Below are 21,347 nucleotides of genomic sequence, written 5' to 3'. Positions count from 1 at the left end.
CACATTGCAGGCAGATGCTGTAACCTCCGCACCACCAGGAAGCCCCAATACTAGTAAGTAGCAATCCCTGGCACCCCACTCCAGTACTCTTGCCTGGAAAATCCCATGGATGGAGGAGCCTGGTAGGCTGCAGTCCATGGGGTCGTTAAGAGTCGGACACGACTGAGTGACTTCACTTTTACTTTTCACTTTCACGCATTGGAGAAGGAAATGGCAACCCACTCCACTGTTCTTGCCTAGAGAATCCCAGGGACGGGGGAGCCTGGTGGCCTGCCGTCTACAGGGTCACACAGAGTCGGACATGACTGAAGCGACTTAGCAGCAGCAGCAGCAGTCCCCAAAAGGCTCATCTGAGCAGAGAAGCGGCCGCTGGCTGGTTGCCTGCATGGCTGCACGGATGTTCCTGGCCCCTGCCTCCCAGATCCACCAGCAGCCCCTCTGCTGCAGGCACCCCCACACCATCTGAGAGATGAGATGCCATGAGACCTGGATTTGCAGGCATGGAGGGAGGAGACAGGCCCGCTGATTTGGATGGAACCCGGAGAACACACACTGTTGGTGTTGAGTAGTCTGACACCCAGGCCAGCTTGGGATGGAGACAGAATTAGGGGCCAGTGGCGTCTGGATGGAGCAGGGTCTGCCAGAGAGAGGTCACAGGACTGACTCCAGGGACGAGTGCAGCCTTGGGGAAAGGAACAGGCACTGGAAAAAAGACTCAGAGCATGGTTCAGAGGGGCGGGGGGAACGTGCAGGGTGCTTGCTCAGGGGGAGTGCAGACAAGGATGCACATGGTGACTGCCAACAGCACCACGAGGTCCAGGGAACCCAGGGCAGGAACGCTAAGAAACTTATTTTTAAAGAGTATGCTAGTTTTGTTTCTGATAGGTTTTTCTTCAAGCTCTAGACAACTTTAGAGGTGAGACACTTCTAACTTCAAAACAAAGGTTTTAATTGTCAGTCTGAAACGGCACAATGAGTTTGCCAGAACATCCAAGCAACAGAGAAAACAGTATGTGTGTTGGTGTGAAGAAAAACAGATTGAGCCTGTTATTGGAAAATGCAGCCAGCATCCTGTTAATAGTATGCTTATCCCGTTTACTGACCTTTGGAAACGTGTAGAATAAAGGGCGCTATTCTTGCATCCAAGGGTGCCAGCAGCGTTGTGACCTTGACAGGGGCAGTTCTGGGAGTGTCGGGGGTGGAGGAGGGGAGTGGATGTTGGGGAGTGTCGGGGGTGGAGGAGGGGAGTGGATGTTGGGGAGTGTCAGGGGGTGGAGGAGGGGAGTGGATGTTGGGGAGTGTCGGGGGTGGAGGAGGGGAGTGGGTGTTGGGGAAGTGCAGTTGTATGAACAGTCAGGACATCTAGAAGCTACAGTGAAGGGGGGCGAGAGGAAAGACCTAGGCAGAGGTGGCGTTGGGTCCTTGGGAGGGATTTTTTAAATGCATATTTACTATTATTGTTTTAACAAATTAATTGATATAAAATGCAAGCATTTCAAGTGTAAACTTGAATACGTTTTGATATATATGTGTATAAACATCACCAGAGTTAAGATGATGGATTGGGGTTATTTTATTTTTTTAAATTTACTTTTATATTTTTTAATTCTTTTTTTTAAGTTGAAGTATAGTTAATTTATAATATATTAGTTTCAGATGTATAAAATAGTGATTCAGTATTTTCATGGATTATACTCCATTTAAAGTTATCATGAAATATCAGCTGTATTCTCTCTGTGCTGCATAACAGGTCCTTACAGTTTATTTCATACACAGCAGTTTAGCTCTTAATCTCCTCCCTGAGTCTTGCCCCTCTGCCTTCCTTCTCCCCACTGGCAACCACTAGTTTTTTCTCTGTGAGTTTGTTTCTGTTTTGTTATGTGCATTCGTTTCAGATTTTAGATTTCACGTACAAGTGGTAACACAGAGTATTTCTTTCTCTGCTGACTTATTTCACTACAGGGCTTCCCTGATAGCTCAGTTGGTAAAGAATCTGCCTGCAATGTGGGAGACCTGGGTGCGATCCCTGGGTTGGGAAGACTCGCTGGAGAAGGGAAAGGCTGCTCAGTCCATACTTCACCAGGCATAATACACTAAGTCCATCCATGCTGTTGCAAACGGCAGCTTCACTCTTTCACTCTCTCAGCTCAGCAGCATTCTATTGTTTTCCCATCATCTGTTGATGGACGCTTAGGTTGCTCCCATATTTTGGCTACTGAAATGAACTCTACTATGACATTGCTGTTGTTCAGTTGCTAAGTTGCGTCTGACTCTTTGACCCCAAGCACTGCAGCACTCCAGGCTTCCCTGTCCTTCTCTCTCTGCCAGAGTTTGCTCAGATGCATGTCCACTGAGTCAGTGATGCTATCTAACCATTTTGTCCTCTGCTGCCCTCCTCTCCCCCTGCCTTCAATCTCTCCCAGCATCAGCGTCTTTTCCAATGAGTTGGCTCTTCACGTCAGGTGGCCACAGTATTGGAGTTTCAGCACTAGCGTGCACAAATCTTTTCAAATTAGTGTTTTCATTTCCTTCAGGTCTATGTCCAGGGGTAGAACCGCTGGAGCATACGGTAGTCCCACTCTTAGCTTTTAAAGGGCTCTCCGTAACATCTTCTATAGGGGCTGCATCAGTTTACATCCCCACCAGCAGTGTGCAAGTCCTCAGCTCCTTTTCAGGCCCTCCTCTCCCCAGTCCCAATACAACCACTGATATTCTATCTCTACATAGTAGTTTGCGTTTCCTAGAATTGTACATACACGGAACCATCTATCATGTACTTTCTTGTCTGGCTTCTTTCACTCAGCATAGCTGTTCTGTGATTTATCTCTGGGTTGCTGCTTGCACATTCTTTTTGCTACTGGGAAGTGATTCACTGTGGGCAGACACTGGTTTTGAATCTGCGGTGGGCACGTCTCAAGGAGGGAGTGCCCTCTCCTTCTCTGGTAAGTGGGGTGATGGTGTCTGTATTACAGGACACCTCCCCCACCCCCATGAGGCTTGTGCTGCTCCTCACAGCACAGTCAGCAACCCCACTGCCACGTCACTGAGCATCTGAACACTAAGCACTAGGAGGCATCCCAGGCACCGTGGCCGCCTACAGCCTGGCCCCACTGGGAGAAGCACCTTTCAGAAGGCAGTTCCAAGCTGCGAAGATGAATCTCCCAGGACACAAAAGGGCAGGTGGGAGCATGGCCCAGTGAGGGGAGTTACAGGGCAGGTGAGTAAAGCAAGGGGGACAGCACATCCCTGCTCTCCTGGCAGTGACCCTGCTTTAGACCAGCCTGGCAAGCCGAGTGTTGCCAGTGCAGGGGCCCTGGGCTGGGAGCATTTGAATCCTTGGCTGGTTGAAGACCTGGAAGGAACTCTCATCATCACTAATAGCAACCTGATGGCCCAATCCAGATTTTCACAGTTCTCAGGAAACAAAAAAATATTTGGGAAGGAAAAGTCCTAAACTTTGGTGTCAAAGAGGAAATTGCGGGTCAGCACTAAAAAGCTTTGGCTTGGACAATTCAGTGAGAGAGATCTTGGCAACAGAATTGGCTACAAGGTAGAAAAATGATGCTGATGGCCATTAGGATCAACCCAACCGGGAGCCACCTTGCTAAGGAAGGGAGTAGCCTGCTGCTCAGTGTCTGCTCACATGATCAGGGCGCCTGCCCCCGAGCATAAGCCACCTTGCTAAGGAAGGGAGTAGCCTGCTGCTCAGTGTCTGCTCACACGATCAGGGGATAGGAGTGACCAAATTCAGGAGGAGAGACTACCCTCCTGGCAAGGGGAAAAGGGCATGCTGCAGAGAGAAAAGCTCTAGAAGGTTCCCTGGTATCCCTATTCACGCTTCCTAAAAGATTCCTTCTTAGTTTGGTTGACAAGAAGAAAAACAATGAAAGACAAAGCTTGCAGTTTGAGGCTGAGCCAGAAAGCTGTAAAAATACCCAAGCATCGTTTTGCTTCCATGCCTGCCAAGGAAAATGATGTCTATACGGGAAAAGCTAAAATGAACAGTGGTGACGGAGCTGACGCTCGGAGTGAGGGCGGGGGAGAGGTTGTTAGGGAGCAGTAGGGTTCTCTGCTCCGACCACTGTCTTCCCGCCTGGACAGGCCAGCTCCTGGGCACTCGTGGGTGCCCGAGGGAGTCAGTCAAGCAGCTGTGCAGAACGGGAGCAGGACCCCTGGCGGAAGCCTGGAGGTGCCCACAACTTGTCTTATTTTCCAGAGAAGAAGGTGCTTTCTTCTGGCTTGACATGGATTCTTGGCAAATTTATAATGATTATGAAATCAATGAGTTCTGAGTGCAGGGACCCTGAGTTGCACTCTGCCAACTTTGATGTGTTCCAGTTGGGCTGGAATAGTTCAGAGGCACAGACAAGCCAGCTCTGTCTTTGCTGCCTTGCGACCATCCTGCCTGTCGCAGCCCTTTCAGTGACCTCTGTTCCCTACAGGTAGAACCCAGGGGTGTCTGCCATCACAGACGGGAGAGTCTGGAGAGTCAGATGATATGGTAGCAGGAGATGCCTGCTCCCTCTCCATTCTCCCAAAAGATAGTTACTGAGCAACCACTCTGTGTTAGGGGCTGTGCAAAGCTCTGGGACCTGCTGGAGCTCACAGTGTGGCAGGCTAGCAGGCACCATGCAGACGTTACACAGATCGTCACTGAGATTAGATTGTGATGGGATTGTGTGGGGAAATGAGGTAATGCTCTGACGGGCCCCTCCTCCAGCCAGGAGGCAGGGGAAGACTTCCTGGGGGCTTGAGGTTAATTGAGGAACAGGCAGGATGACTGGGAATTAGTTGGCAAAACTAGGAGGTGAAACCTTTTCCTTTCAGGAAGAGGGAGCAGCATCCTCGGGGGTCACTCAGCAGATAGCCTGTGATGGCAGACACCCCTGGGTTCTACCTGTAGGGAAGAGAGGTCGCCTGAAAGGGCTGCAACAGGCAGGATGGTCGCAAGGCAGCAAAGACAGAGCTGGCCTGTCTGTACCTCTGAACTATTCCAACCTAACTGGAACACATCAAAGGTCTACACTGGGCTTGCTGAGCCCAGTGTGGGCCGGGGTGTGGGCGGCTGACGGTTCGCTCGTGCTGGCTCGCGGTCACAGAACTTGGGTTCTCCCCCGCAAGCGAAGGGGCTCTGGCTTAGGAGGACAGACGCTTGCTGCTGCTGTTGCTTTCCTGTGCTGGCTCCAGGTCCCCAGGGCGCTGATGTCATGTCAGCTGTCTAATCACTTCTCACGGGGTCTGCTGCCAAGACCAAGCGCCAGGACACATGTGTGGTCTGACTCAGTTAATTCCTGCAGTGGGAAACACACACCTGGGAGGGCCCAGCCAGGGCGGGGATGTCATGGGACCTAGTGAGGCATTCCTAGAGGCCGGCCGCCCGGGCTGGACTGCCCTGGGGTCTGGGCCAGCAGCGGCCCTGACCTGGCTAAGGCTGGGGAGAAGGCCACAGGGCACCTGTGCCCCGCCTTCCCATGTGTGGGCTGGGAGCTGCAGCCTTCCTGCTCAGGAGCGTAAGGGAGGAGATGCTCACTCTTGGCCCTCCGTGGAGGACTGCTGGGACACACAAAGGAAAGGCCTTGGGGCTTTCACCAGGTCCCCCACTTTAAGAGATGTGCCTAAGGCTAAGCCAAGGACAAACCCCTCTTTCTCCTGGTTGTAACCCCCAAGGGCACAGACAATGCTTCATTCATGTCTCTATCGTGAGCAGCTACTGCGATCCTGGACTCTGGTGGGTTCTCAGGAAATGCTTGTGGATGAATAGCTGGATGTGTGAATGTTTTAAATATAAACACGGATTAAAAGGGCACTTGCTGTCCATCCCAGAACCTCTGAAAGGATGCATTCAAAACAGACCGACAAAGGCTGTCCGACCGGATGGGCACAGTTTCACCATGAATACGAATTCAGGATGGAGTAGAAGGCAGAAGTGGATCGGGGCTGGGGGGAGCGCGGTCCAGGGTCTGAGCCTTGCACTCAAGATAGGAGAGCCATGTCTCCTGCGGATGGGACAGCAGCCTGAGCCAAGCCAAGCATGCTGTCACCTGGGGCTGGAGGAAAGACAAAGCAGGCGTGGCTCTGACACGCACAGACACAGAGGCAGAGGTGTTCACTACATACCGGAGAGAGGCACGTGGACTTCCAATCGCCTTGAAAATTGGCCAACTCACTTTTTCCTACATCAAAGCTACGCTTTTGCCTTCTATCATAAGCAGCATCATTGCCAGCACAGAGCGTGTTCCAGGAGGGTGAGCCACTGTGCCTGTGTTTAGCAGTGAGTCTGGTCCCCGAGAACCCCCCCAGCACGGTCAGATGCCCTGCTTGTACGGGAGGAGGTGGCCTCAGGCACTGCAGCCCCTCACACTGCCCAGCAGAGTAGGGAGCACCCTCAGTCCAGGATGCTCTCCTTGCTACATGCATCCTGAAGCATCACTGAACACCCAGGACGAAGGAGCATCTGCTCATACTGAAAACCCACGGACAGCACAGCCCACATGGCATGAGTCCCGGAGCCTGGCCCTTTGCATCTTTCCCTCAAGGTAATGCAACTTTAAAAGCCCAAAAGGTGAAAGAAGGCTGAAGAGGCAACGCTCAAATGACTTGAGGAGCAAGTGTCAGAACATATACCAAAGTGCATCTGATGCAAAGTCACAAAGACCTCCACGGCCCACGCCCGCAGAGCAGCGCCACCTCGCCAGGCTCCTCGGAGGCCCAGCTGGCCCTGGCCAGCTGAACTGCACGCGTGTCCCCTGGTGTCACGGGTCTGCGGCACCACACCAACGGTGTGTGTGGGGGTGCTGCTGGAAAAGGAGGTCAGGTGTGTGCCTCTGGGAGGACAACCACGGGCTCCAGGTGAGGCCAGACTGTCTTAGCTGCCCTGTGCGTCCCTGATGGAGGCTGAGCCAAGGCTGCGGGGTGGATGGACAGTCCTGACTTCCTAAGTCATGTGTCCTTCAGAGCTTACAGGAACGGGAGACGCAGACTGCCAGGGAGAGGTCTGGGTCACTGTGTAGAGCAGTGACCTGCACAGTCCCATCACTCAGCTATGTGGCCTCCAGGTAAGGTGTGGGGCACTGGGCAGAAAAATGGTCAGGGTCTCCCAGGTCATCTTCACCCTCTCATCTGGGGCCCGGCTGTCAGCCTAGGGGCATCTCTTAAACTGTTCTGGGCATCAAAATCTCAGATGCACCAGACTCACTGCCTCAACCCTTCCAGTATGGATAAGGCAGGTCCCAACACTTAGATTAATCCAAGAAACAAATAAAATGTGGGCTTCTGACTGCCATCTTAAGCAGCTGGTAGGAAGCTGAGATAGTGATGAGCAACGGCCAGGCCTGGGCCTCCCATGACCCCTTCCGCCAGCCCCCCAGGCTGTGTTGCTTGCTGTGTGGAGACACGCCCTCCCTGCATCCCCACCTCCCACCCAGCAGGCCCCACCTGGTCACAGCCCTTTCTAACACTGCCCTTGCATTTCCCCTCACTTTCTTTCCCATAGCACAAATAGCTTCCTCTGCTTTTTCAGACAATCCCCAAACTTGATTTTTCCCCCTTCCTTTCTGGAAGGCCTTGCGCACACTCTAAGAGGAAGAAAGCCTGAGGTTCAAGGTGGCGTGGGTGCCCCTATTCCTTAGCACTCCTGCCAGATGCAGGGAGAGGAGCAGCTATCTGAAACCATCCAAAGTCAGTCAATGAGAAGATGAGTACAGGAGAAGTGAGTACAGCCTTCATATTCAGCGGCACTCAGACTGTATCAAAAGCTCAAATGACACAGATAATGATCTCAAACCTCAGTGGAAAGGGATTCGGTAAAACTGCAGATTTGTAGGCTCAAACCTCTGAAACATCTACAACCACAGCATGCAGATGTCTTGTGGATTTCACTTTGAAAACAATGTTTTCAGAAACTCTAAATCGTTCCCAGGGACCAGCTGAACCATCAGGGTTGATAACCGGCTGTGTTGCTTCGGATTCTCTGGGAACCACCGGCACCTTCTTTCTTTGAACTATAGTTGATTAACAATAGTATGTTAGCTTCAGGTGTACAGCAAAGTGACTCAGGAATATATAGATGGATAGACAGACATAAATGTGTGCATTCTCAGTCACTTCGGTCATTTCCAACTCTTCTGTGACCCTATGGACTGCAGCCCCCCAGGCTCCTCCGTCCACGGGATTCTCCAGGCAAGAATACTGGAGCGTGTGGCCATTTCCTCCTCCAGGGCATCTTCCTGACCCAGGGGTCACACCACATCTCCTGCATTGTGGGTGGATTCTCTACCACTGAGGGCCTCCCACCACGGCTACTTTTTCAGATTACTTTTGACTATATGCTACGACAAGATAATGAAGATAGTTGCCTGTGCTGTACAGTAAGCCCTTGCTGATGCCCTGTTTTACATACAGTAGTGTGTATAGGCCAGTCTCAAACTCCCATCCCCCACTTTTCCCTTGGTACCCATAAGTTTGTTTTCTGTGTCTGTGTATCTGCTTATGTTTTGTAAATCAGTTCGTGTCCTTTTTGTTTTTTTTCTAGATTTTGCATATGTGATATCCATGCAATATTTGTCTTTCTCTGTCTGAACTACTTAGCATGATAAGTGAAGGTCCATCCATGTTGCGCAGTTGGCATTCCATTCTCTTTCATGGCTGGGTCGTATTCCAGTGTATATACCCACCGCATCTTTATCCATTCAACTGTCCATGGACACTTAAGTTGCTTCCATGTCTCGGTAATTGCAAATAGTGCTGCTGCGAACATTTCGGTGCATGTATCTTTCTGGATTAGAGTTTTTGTCTTTTCCAGATATATACCCAGGAGTGGCAATGCTGAATCATATGGTATTTCTAGTTTTTTGAAAAAAACTTAAAAAAACTATTTTTTAAGGGAACTCTATACTCTTCTCCACAGTGGCTACACTAATTTACATTCCCACCAACAGGGTAAGAGGGTTCCTTTTCTCCACACCCTTTCCAGCATTTGTTTTTTGTAGACATTTTGATGTTGGCCATTCTGACCCACGACTGGTCCTTACTTTCACTTTGATGTTGAGACATGGATGGAGGAGAGAGGTTGTCTCAGGTTTGAATTACAGAGCTGTCTTCATCAGCTTCCACAAGGTCTAACTGTTAGGACACTTACTTAGCCATGCACCCCGATGTCTTCACTTTCCCTCATTTCATGTAATAAAGCACTAAGCTCATCAAGATATAACTTATGGAGAAATGGAAACAAGTAAAGACAAATTGAAAGCCCTTAACAAATTTAACTGACCCCCCCCCATCCCCTCACTGGCATCCAGAGGACAGTCTGGCATCCAGAGGACAGTCTGGCATCCAAGGCCACGGGGGTAAGAGCAGTTTCTCGCGGCATCCTGAGGCAGGGCTGAGCTTTCGGTAAATGGAGTGCCCTTAGCATTCTCGCTACCTGCTGTCTTGGGTCCCTGTTAGGGCCACAGAGCACAGCTGGGGACATCTCTCCAGCACAGGGACACACTCTGGGGCCTACCCGAGAGTTCTGCCTGTGGCCCCAGGGAGGCTCCAGCTAGTGTGCTAAGGCCACTCCAGCCCAGGCTGCCACACCATCCCTGAACTCAGCGAGGACCGCCTTCCGCGGTGCTGCCTGTGGGAGCCTCCCCTGCCCTCCTTGCCACCCTAAGCTCCTGGAGGGAAAGTTTTCAGCAGTGCCTGCCCCCCTCCGTGGAAGTGGCTCACCCATCTCGCGGGCCAGCTGCTCTCCTTCATTCTGAGGGCCTTCTGTGCCCACCGGGTCCAGCCCTATGTGACCAAGGCCAGGTCACTCAGCTTTTCTGAGCCTCATTCACTTTTTATGTAAAATGAGAAGAATCATAGTTCTGCCCTCTTCAGGGGCATGTGAGGACTTAAGCTTAGGATCTGGAAATAATCTCTCGGAAAGTAATACCTGTCACCACCTTCCTATGATTAGCCTAACTTCCCACCTGCTAGAAATGGGCAGGGAAAGAATATCAGTCTATTCACAGAATCATTATGGAGTTAAAGCAGATCTCAAAACCTACCTAATCAAAGTCCTTACAATTTGGGAACCCTACTTTGGATCCCACAAAATCCACTGCTTTCAGGGACCAGTAGGCGATATGTACAGACCAAACAGAAGACAGGATAGAGCAGAAACTGCAGAAAAACCAGCAACGTGTGCTCCGCCCAAGGGGCTGCAAAAACAATCATTTTCCATACGGATGCTGTCGCCTGGACCCCGACCAGGGCCCCGCAGGATGCATCCCAGATGGACGGAGGGGGAGCAGAGGCGGTTGGGGTGACCTGGGCCTCCCTGCAGCCCCAGGGAGCGCGCACGCCGCGTCTCACACCCTTACCTTTCTCAGCCTCGCGGCTCCGGTGCCAGAGCGGATGGCGTCCATCAAGGCCTGTCTGGCGTCCACCGGGTTGCCGAGGGGGCCTGAGCTGTACCTCGACGCTGACTGGGATGAGGTGGGCGCCTGGGCAACTGGGGCAGGTGGGGGTGGCTGGGACTGGACCCCAAGGTCTTCTGCCCGCAAGGGGTCCAGCCCATGTGCAGACAGGGCGGCATCGCGGAGGCTCTGGAGCTCCTCAGAGGCGGAGGACGTGACCTAGCAACAAGACGGTGAAATGACAGCGTCCCAAACATCCTTTCCAAGAAGCAGCGCTTCTCAGACCCTGAACAAACCCGGGGGCCGTGTCTGCTCCCCATCCTGGGGCTCTCTGTCAGGTCAGTGACTGCTGGCAGGGAGCAGGGCTGCCCTCCTGAGGCCCCTGCCCTCCTACCTCACCTGGGCCTGCCTGGACAGACCCTGAGGCCAGGCACACAGCAGCAGCCAATCAGCGGGAAGGACGCCTCCTCCAAACACGGAGAGGGAGGTGCCCACCCTGTTTTCCCTTAGATTCTGGCTGCAGACGGTGCATGACCCTCTGTCCCTGAGCTCAGGTCTAGGGGTCCTGCGACTGTGTCAGACCAGCCCCAGCAGGTAGCAGCTCCATCCAGGAGCTGTGGCCAGCCCCTCTGCTGCTGGTTGACCCGGCCCTGCAGCCCGCTCAGTGTCCTGGGAGTGTGGGGAGGCGCAGGCAGGAGTGTACAGGAAACACTCACACCTTCAGGAGAGGCTGGCCCTCAGGGCCTCTCCCGCGGCCGGGCTGGCCGCGCCAGTGATGACTTAGCGTCGCTCAGGGAATCGGAGGGTCACCCTGGCTTGTGCTGTGTTCCGGGGGTCACTGCGGGGGGTGTGTGTGTGTGTGTGTGTGTGTGGCCCCCTCACCTTCCTCAGGCTGCAGGTCCCGCTGTGGCCGCGTATGGCCGCCAGGAGGGCTGAGCGCTCGCAGTCCGCCTCAGTGTAGGACGGTTTCTTTGGCCCTCCCTTTGAGCCGGGTTCTGGAATCTAGAATATTTATTAATGACGTCAACTCCTGTCACTTAGGTGACGGGGAGATGACGACTATAAGGCAGTACGCAAGAAAGCCCATAGTTATCAGGTCAGGCCTGCAGGGTCAGTTTTACCATCTCTGTCTGTTAGAAGGTAGAAGTATCAGGGTGCTGTTCTGGATTGACTTCACACTATATAAAAATTATGGGGCTTCCCTGGTGGCTCAGCTAGAATCTGCTTGGCAATGCAGGAGATGCAGGTTTGATCCCTGGGTGGGGAAGATCCCCTGGAGAAGGGAATACCCACTCCAGTATTCTTGCCTGGGAAATCCCATGGACAGAGGAGCCTGGTGGGCTACAGTCCATGGGGCCACAAAGAGTCAGACATGACTGAGCGACCAAACAACAGCAACAAAATGCAGAAATCGGAAGCTGTGTGTCTGGGGAGGCACAGGGTGGGCACCTTCCCCAAATGTCATCTCCCTCTTTCCTCAGTGGCAAAGTGAAGGAAACAGTTGCTAATCCTCAGTGTCAGGGTAGCTGTTAAATAACATTTGCAAGGTGATAAATTCCTACACGGGGGGGCAGGTGTCATAAAATTTTCCCCAAGGCTTCAGCCCACCACTGCTGAAAATGCAGGGTGATAGGGGGCAGGGCCTCAGCCTGATTCTCCATCTCCCCGTCCAGGCTCAAGGACCAGATATGGATGATTCCTCCCCAAGCCGGCACCCCACCCCACACCTCCACTCCCCCATGCCCATGCAAGGACTATGTATTGCTGACACCTTTCCCCAGGGCAGTCAAGAGCCTTAAAGGCAGTGTGGGCAAACCAAAGTCATCTGTTTTGTCTCCTTAGTGGTTCTACTTAAACCACTCCGTAGGCAGGGAGACGGAAATCCGGGTAAAATTAAGCCCGTGCAGTCCCCCGCGTCCCTCGCCTGGTCCCCCTCCTCTGATGTCACCTCAGATCTGTGAGTAGTGTAGGGGAGAGGCCGTCCCTGAGGCAGAAGCCCACCAAGAACTTCACCTTGCGGAGCCTGTCCTTGCCTCCTGCCGAGTGGATGGCCGCCATCAAGGCGCTGTGCAGGGATGTGTCTTTCGGAGCCGGCCTCTGGACCACAGGCCTGAATTTCTTCTGTGGCCCGAAGATGCTGGCTGGCAGTTTACCATCAGCTTCAAGTGCACCTGTGCTTAACGAACTGGGCTTTTCCTCCCGTTGTGGGGGCTCCTGTCCAGCCCGGCTGTTTGTATCTGACACTCTTGGAGAGCAAGGAGGCTCGCTGTGGATGGGGACCCACCGGGAGCCATTCACCAGGGTGCTGCCTGAAGTCTGATCGTCTCCTGAGCGAGGGCGTGAGGGACTCGAGCCATCAGACTTGCACTCGGGGTCGGATGCTGAGTTGGTCCTGTGTGTCCTTGTGCTTTGCTCCCCACTGAGACCACAGCTCTGTCCCACAGAAGCCTGGTCCCTTTGGGCAGCTGTGACTAGTGAGCCACGGGAATTTCCGTGGACGCCAGACGGGTAGTCTTGAGCAGACAGCTTCCCATAAGGGCAGCTGACTTGCCATCCAGCATGGGGTCCTGCCGTCGATTCCCCCCCGTCACGACGAACGCCCGTCCCTGGGTTTGGGCTGGGGGTGGTACTGTCCTTCACCACAGGAGGCGCTACCGCTGGCTCTGGTGCTGTGCCTTCGCAGGTCCTCTGGGTATTATCCTGTCTCCTCCCCACATCACTGTGGACTGTCGGGGTCCCTATCCGCTTGGCAATGGCAGAGGCCATGTACTGACTGGACGTTCTCCTCTGAGGTCTGAGAAACAGGACTTCCGCAGCGTTAGCTGCTGGCACCTGGAGGGGGCGAGCGGCTGCTGGGGGTGGCCAGCTTCTCCCCTGCCCCAGAGTGCTCCCGTCCTCTGAGTGGGGCGGCTGGGGCCCAGGCAATGCTCCCTGGGGGTCTGGGGAGGTGGGCTCGCCTCTCAGTCTGCTTTCCCGAGGTTGTGGATTTGTGGGGGTGGTGGGGGCAGGGGTCCCCTTGGGCCCCCCTGTGGGCCGGCCAGAGTGCTTCTCTACAGAATTGGATCTCCAGAATTCTCTGACTTTTCCAATGGGCGGGGTTTCTGCCTCCAGAGTGGGCGATGAGGGGACTACGGTCCTGCCGGCATGTGCGTGGGGGCTCACGAGGTTCCCCAGCTCATCGATCTTAATGGCACCCACGGAGAGGGATGCCCCCCGGTCGTAGCATTTCATCTCTGACTTCGGAGGGACAATTTTATAAGTTGTGAGGCCATATTTAAGGCCATAACTCCCCGCTGGGTGTTGGCCTCGTTGGTGCCATGGCGGTAGCGTTGAGACATCACCTTTACCATCACTTGCCTTTTCCTTCCCCAGATGCGGGATCACCCTCCCAGGGGCTGGGGTCCCCCCGCTGTGAGCAGAGCCAGGCACCCTGCCTTCCTCCTTCCCATTCAAGTGGTGAGTGTGAAGTGCTGAAGCAGAGCTCGCCGTGGGCTCCACCTTCCTGGGATCCACCTCCTGCCAGGTGTTGGTCAAAGCTGACCTGACCTCTCTCTCGGGCTCCTGGGAAGGAGCTGGTGAGCTGGGCCCGGCTGCCCACCTCTGCCTGTGCTGCTGGGGGCACTCAGCCTGGCATGGTGGTGGCTGAGCCTTACTGTCAGCTGTGCTCCCCAAGTCGAAGGAGCCGGCGTTGTTGTTTCTATTGGAAAACATGCCTGAATCCACGGGGTCATCGAGAACCTCGCCTATGAACGTCACCGGGATTGCCTCAGTGTCACCATGGGGAGTGGACATGCCATGTACGGAGCTGGCAAGGGGGCCTGCGTCAGCTTCGTAGCTTTCTTCCATTTCTGCAAAGAAGCACAACTCAGGTCACAGGCAGAGCCCACTTGGATGATTCTGATGCCCCTTAACCTGTGGAAATCCCACCCTGATTTTCATCTCCTGAGGGTCCTTCGGTGTAGGTTATTTAGGGTCATTTCGGTTGTCGCCTACACATGCCCAGAGCCAGTCTCAGCGCACAGGACCCAATCAAAGACCTGTCTGCAGATTCATGATGCCTTGGGGGCAGGCACTGAGGTACCACATTTTGCCAGTATCTTTACTTACAAATTGATGTTGAAGTCCAAGCCCTCAGTAAACACCACCTCAGAGCAGGATGGGAAGGTGGATTTGGGATTTTACTTTCCTTTTGATTTGGTTCACAAGGAGCACCACAGAATCTATGGGTCAAGTTGCTCTTGTTCTGCTTCCTAAGAGGCAGGTGACAATGCCTTGAGTCCCCAATAATTAGCCCTAAAGGACATAGTGGGCCTGCAGGCAGAGTCTGAGGGACAGACCAAGGTTGATAAAGGTTTCCTAGCTCTGTCAATCCCATTTGAGGACAGAAAATGGAAAAGTGAGGCAGACAAAAGGCTGGGTCAGCTCTGGAATCTGCCTCCTTCTTGTTTTATTTGGTTGTCGGGCAAGGCCTTTATCTACTTTCTAGACTGTGTGCCTTTTTTGGAAAGATTTCTGGTTGTTCACTGAGCTGGTTTGTATCTGCTCAGACCTTACACTATTCTGTCCAATACACACACAGAAGTGCAGTCCATGGGACGCCCCCGGGAACAGGGGTCCCTGGTGAGATGCTGCGTGCTGTGTTCCTCACTGAAAGTCAGACCACGTGTTAGCAGGTCATGGCGGAGGAGGTTTAATAGAGGCCTGTTCACCAGAGTGGCACCCAGTGTTCCCCTAACTCATCTGAGGGCTGAGAACTTCTTCTTTGGTTCATGTATGTAGACTTTTAATGTGCAGAATCAGTATTACTCAGAGCAGGCTGTAAGTGCCTGCTCGGACATTTCCCCGGCACTGTTTGGCTGCCCAGGTGCACGGCCCCTCCGGGAGCTGAGCTCCCTGTGTGCTTGGCCCCCAGCCTGGGCCTTCCTCTCTCGGAGCCACATCTCCTCTGCACACATCTTCTGCACGTGGTCACACGCGGTGCAGTCAGCAACCCTGACAGCCCTCAGGGTGCCTGGCCCTGGCAGAGACGACCAGGCAGGAGGGGCGGTGCTTACCTTCCAGGTCTGCGTCCAGTTCTGCAAGGCTTTTCTGGAACTGTCCAGTCATGAATATTTCCTCCTCCTCGTGTGAGGCTGGGGCAGCTTTTCCGTTTCTAGGGAAAACCAAGAAGCAAAGGGAGCATTCATTTAGCTCATTATTTATGTAACTGACTCTTTTCTGGAAATACCTGAGGCAGGTACAACTTAAAGTCAGGCCATTCCATAGGCACTGCTGTCCTTGGAATGCCTGAGACACAGACGCGGTGTGTGTCTGTGTGTGTGGTGTGTATATGCTGTGTGTATGGACATGCGTGTGTGTGGTGCACAGCCTCGACCACTCCAACAGGGAATTTCAGGGCAGCAGTGACCACCCCTCTGGCCGTGCCGCCTCCCCACGCCCACACGGCAGTGACTGGATGGGGGAGGGAGGCCAGGGAAGCAACCCCTGCAAGCCGTGAGCCTTCCCACATGGGTTCTTTTGCCAAGATCATCCCACGGGAAGCCTCACAAGCAGTTAGGAGGCAGGCAAGGTCATGATTGCTGCTTCCCAGAGAAGTGACCGTGTGCTGAGAGGCTGAGAGTGCAGCTGTCCCTGCTCGCAGGGGCTCCTGAGCCTGGGAGGGCTGCCACCTCTGTGTCCACAGGTGCCTCACGGCCCTGCCACCTGGGTGTCCAGGGAGATGTCCCTACCTGCTGGGGAAAGCTGGGCTTTCCTTCTCTTCAGCCCTGGACAGTAGCATCTGTGAGACAACAGCTGCCAAAGCGATTTGAGAGCAGCCCTTGCAGAGGCTCTGGTCTCTTTTGTCTCGTGGTGCCAAGAACAGAGACACGTACGGGGTGATTGTCCCTCTTCTGCAAAAGCGGAAGGTCTTTCCCGCTGATCGTTAGAATCAAGGACCAGTTTCCATTGTTACTAATCAGGCCGAGATAATGATGCATGAAATGTGCTTTGTACCGTCCTCACTTACATAGCAGAGTTTGTGTTCTGGTAAATGAGTCTTTCTTACTTGGTGACTGTGTCCCTTTGGGAGCCAGGAAGTGGCTTCCAGATCCAACTCAGCTAATGTCCTCTGACACGGCAGACAAAGGGCGCTGGCCGAGATGCGTGCAGCTATGGACCAATTAACGATGGCCACAGAGCCAGAAGACTTGCCTTTCCTGTTGCTTTTGCCATAAGACTTAATTGGATGCATTTGCTAAACTTGTGTCTTTCTCTTCCACAGAATACGATGGTTTAGATAAATTTAATTTATATATTCAATCAAGCATATGGCAGAAAAAAATGCTAAGGGCTCTCTAAAGTAGTATTTAACATGGAAAACTTTTTCAAAGGTTGGTTCTTAGTTTAGAATGCTTAAAGCCTAGTCAGACAAAATTATATCTACACTTTTCCTTCAGAGTATTTGCCTTCCCTTCCAAGCACGCAAAATCACATTGTTCTATGGGAATAGAATGATATCAATAAGAATTAAAAACTAGAGCACATGGAATTACACTCAATATTTTATAATAACCTATAAGGGAAAAGAATCTCAGAAAGAACGCATATGCACACGTATACATACATGGATGTGTGTATGACGGCTTTCCTGGTGGTTCAGACAGTAAAGAATCTGCCTACAATGCGGGAGACCCAGGCTCAACCATTCAGTCCCTGGGTCAGGAAGATCCCTTGGAGAAGGGAATGGTAACTCACTGTACTGTTCTTGCCTGGAGAATTCCATGGACAGAAGAGCCTGGCAGGCTACAGTCCATGGGGTTGCAAAGAGTCAGACATGACTGAGTGACTAAGTTTAAGTTCTGTCCATGTATACATTCATATGCATATTATACATATATAAGTAAATATATATGCATATTTACTTAACTGCACATCTGCATCTAATACGTCGTGACAAAGATCAAACCAGTCAATCCTAAAGGAAATCAATCCTGAATGTTCACTGGAAGGACTGATGCTGAAGCTGAAGCTCCAATACTTTGGCCACCTGATGCAAAGAGCCAACTCACTGGAAAAGACCCGGATGCAGGGAAAGATTGAGAGCAGGAGGAGAAGGGGGTGACAGAGGATGGGATGGTTGGATAGAATCTCTGACTCAATGGACATGAGTCTGAGCAAACTCCAGGAGATAGTGAAGGACAGGGAAGCCTAGCATGCTGCAGTCCATGGGGTCGCAGAGTCAGATAAGACTTAGTGACTAAACAAAATCAGCTATACTTCAATAAAAATAAAATAATGTACTCTTAGAAGAAAACTAATTAAAAAACAACTTAAGAGAAAAGTTCCACTGATGATATTACTTTATAAAAGGTGAACTAGAGAATGAAAATCATCTTGAACTGATGAAAATGCAAGGAATCTGAGACTCTTAACACTTGTTGCTCCTAGTTTAAACTGGTAAGCAATGCAAATAGGTACATCAAGATGCAAAAGCATAGTTTTAACTTTGTAGGACCTTTGGTTCTTTAGCCTCTCTTTTGATGCTGCTGCAGTTGCTAAGTCGCTTCAGTCGTGTCCGACTCTGTGCAACCCCATAGACGGCAGCCCACCAGGCTCCCCCATCCCTGGGATTCTCCAGGCAAGAACACTGGAGTGGGTTGCCATTTCTTCCTCCAATGCATGAAAGTGAAAAGTGAAAGTGAAGTCGCTCAGTTTTGTCTGACTTCGCGACCCCAGGGACTGCAGCCTACCAGGCTCCTCCATCCATGGGATTTTCCAGGCAAGAGTACTAGAGTAGGGTGCCATTGCCTTCTCCTCTCTTTTGATAATTTGCCTTAATAATTCCGTGGAAGGAAAATATGAGCCACCATGTTCACCGTATTCATGGGGAGACATCTCCAGCTTCTGGCAGCAGGGAATTCCCTCCACTGCTGCGTTGATATGTGATTATAATGTGGGGGTGGAAACACAGGTCATAGAGGAAGCCCACGTGTCATGTGAAGAAATCAAGACATACTGCTCCATCCAGGAGGGTCATGGCGATCTAAAAGGAATCTGTGTCTGAAGACAAGGGTGACTCAGAGATCTAGACACCACTACCAGCCAGGGTGATTTGTTGAAATGGATGGATTACGGCAAATATTTTATCCTTTGTCCTTGGAGTATGCTCATTTTGGTACAAGGAGGCTTGAGTGATGAGGTGATTTTTTTCAAACAGACAACATTTAAAATGATTCTTTGCAACCCCATGGACTGTAGCCCACCAGGCTCCTCTGTCCATGGGATTCTCCAGGCAAGAATACTGGAGTGGGTTGCCCTGCCCTCCTCCAGGGGATCTTCCTGACTCAGAGATTGAACCCAGCAGCTCCTGCTCTGGGCAGGTGGGTTCTTTACCACTAGCACCACCCAGGAAGCCCTCTAATGATCACTATAATTATTTTATGAAAAGCAGTTTACATATTTGTTATACCATGCCCAATACACATAATATGTTGTGTTTATAATTTTATTTTGCTATTGAGAGCCCAGCAATCCCAGTGATGATCCTAAACCACTGTGTGACAGCCATAAACCCTAAAGGAGGCATCATAGCAGGGCCCGAGCCAGCCCTTCACCACGTCCTCCCACCCAGACGCTGGCCTGAGCTGCCTCATCTAACCATCAGTGGCCAAGCCCCAGGCTCAAAACTTCAGATCCGCTCTCTGCCTGCCCGTCTCACCTCCCATCCAGGCCCTCTTGTGAAGTCTGGGGTCCCTACATCTAGTCCTCTGCCTTCCACTTAGCTCAGCAGTCTTGCCCACCCCTTTCTTCCATCTGCCTCTTGTACAATCAGAGGTTTTCCCAGACGCTCAACTCTACACTGTGCTGACACCCGCATCCACCTCTGGCCCACCCTTGCTCCTGACACCCCAGTGTGGACCTGATTCCCTGGGGCACTGCTTGTCCAGGAGGAGAAAATGGACACCGACATAAGCCACCGGCCTTGGGAGTGCTCTGGAGGGAGGGAACCCGGGTCCTTGACTGGTGCTTCTCCCAAGGATGCCAAGCAGCTCTGGCGTGGAGCAAGGCAGGCCTGTGACCACTTCCCTTCTGCAGCTGGTGCCCCTCCCGACGCAAGGCAGAGGGGGGCCCCCACTCTCTGGATTCTGGGCTTCTGCATGAACGGATTTTCTGGCCCAAAGATACCAGTGGTGATGTACCTATTTTGCTTTCAAACATACAGCTTCAGCGAGGAGAGATTGAGCAGAATGTGATTTCCGTTCCTCCCCCACCCCATCCACTTCTAATTGATTATAACCCTTCCTCTCTTTCTGTAACAACAAGCTAGAAGCACCCGGGCCCCTGGGCTTGGAGGGCAGATTCTGCGGGCTTAGCAGGAGGGCCCTAGGATGTGTCCCAAAGAGGCACAGTTGGCCAGAAACACCACGGCCTCTTTTTAGCTGAAAGTCAGCTGCACAGGTGTTTTTCTCCCGGGCATCGTTCCTCGTGCCCAGCACACACTCCGGTTTCTAATATAGGTTTCTTATCGACAGTTTGTTTTGGTTTGAGACCAAGAAAGTGAGGGCAAACACGCAGTGCAGACGTTCTGATACCAGCTGCTCGTGTTGAATAAACCTCACCAGTAACCCTTCCTCCCACGAAAGGTGACTCCACAGAGAACACCGTGGCGGACAAGCAGCCGCCGCCGAACTCAAGGGGACGGAGAACGGTGGTGCTGCCGCGTGCAGCGGAAGCACTCCCAGGCAGGAGCAGCCTCGGGGGCGGGGCTGGGGGCAGCAGGCCGCCCTTGGTGGGCGGGGCCAGTGATGGGCTCGGCACCCCTCCCGCAGGAGAGCCAGCAGCGGGAGGCAAACAGGCGCCTTCCCTTCTTGCCCTGTTTATATCAGAGAGAAAACAGAGTGTGCGCAGACCTTCCCCACTCCAGCACATGAAATCATTTTCTTTTTGATGTGGCTAGGAAAGTTTCTTTAAATAATTTATCCAGTCACAGGAAAAAAAAGAAGTCTGAGAGGAAAAAGATGCCCTTTTCAGCTAGCAATTCAATTGCTGACGACAACCAAAACAACCCGTGGGAATTCAAAACAAGCACTTGATAAACTAAAGGCAAGAAGCCTGGGAAAATATGCAGTTGATGACAGTCATATATGCTTAACTTCTGTGTTCCATTTACAAATGGCCTTCTATTTACAAAGCTTCAGAGTTCTAGAACAATGGTGTCCAGTAGAAATGTGATATGAGCGACATGCGTAATTTGAAATCTTCTTGTAATCACATTAAAAAAGTGAAAAATAATAAGCAAATTACTTTTCATTAAATACTTTAACATTATTTTTTAATTAGTATGGTAGCCACTGTACCCACAGCATAGCCCCTTCCCTGCCCTCATCTTAAATGTTTTTAAATGTTCCTTTGTTAGTATAGTTACAAAGTTTTAGCATTCTGAAAGGTATTCAGTTCAGTTCAGTTCAGTTCAGTTGCTCAGTCTTGTCAGACTCTTTGCGACCCCATGAATCGCAGCATACCAGGCCTCCCTATCCATCACCATCTCCCAGAGTTCACTCAGACTCAAGTCCATCAAGTCCGTGATGCCATCCAGCCATCTCATCCTCTGTTGTCCCCTTCTCCTCCTGCCCCCAATCCCTCCCAGCATCAGAGTCTTTTCCAATGAGTCAACTCTTCGCATGAGGTGGCCAAACTACTGGAGTTTCAGCTTCAGCATCACTCTTTTCAAAGAACACCCAGGACTGATCTCCTTTAGAATGGACTGGTTGGATCTCCTTGCAGTCCATGGGACTCTCAAGAGTCTTCTCCAACACCACAGTTCAAAAGTATCAATTCTTTGGTGCTCAGCTTTCTTCACAGTCCAACTCTCACATCCATACATGATCACTGGAAAAACCTTGACTGGATGGACCTTTGTTGACAAAGTAATGCCTCTGCTTTTGAATATGCCATCTAGGTTGGTCATAACTTTCCTTCCAAGGA

General features: G+C 51.9%; 1 protein-coding gene across 4 annotated transcripts in view; it reads right to left on the bottom strand.

Annotated features, from left to right (window-relative positions):
- Positions 1–21,347, bottom strand: part of COBL (cordon-bleu WH2 repeat protein) — a 305,488-nt gene that overhangs the window by 2,583 nt on the left and 281,558 nt on the right. For all 4 annotated transcript variants that reach the window (XM_042248330.1, XM_060414416.1, XM_042248331.1 and 1 more), the window contains 4 exons: positions 15,437–15,534; positions 12,396–14,230; positions 11,265–11,384; positions 10,347–10,601 (listed from right to left, as the gene is read on the bottom strand). In XM_042248330.1, the coding sequence (XP_042104264.1) occupies positions 10,347–10,601; positions 11,265–11,384; positions 12,396–14,230; positions 15,437–15,534 (2,308 nt within the window). The remainder of the gene's footprint in view (positions 1–10,346; positions 10,602–11,264; positions 11,385–12,395; positions 14,231–15,436; positions 15,535–21,347) is intronic.

The sequence above is a fragment of the Ovis aries genome, chromosome 4 (genome assembly GCF_016772045.2).
Source record: "Ovis aries strain OAR_USU_Benz2616 breed Rambouillet chromosome 4, ARS-UI_Ramb_v3.0, whole genome shotgun sequence".
Taxonomy (NCBI): Eukaryota; Metazoa; Chordata; class Mammalia; order Artiodactyla; family Bovidae; genus Ovis; species Ovis aries.
The sequence above is the reverse complement of the archived record's forward strand: the minus strand, read 5'-3'. Positions and strand labels throughout refer to the sequence as shown.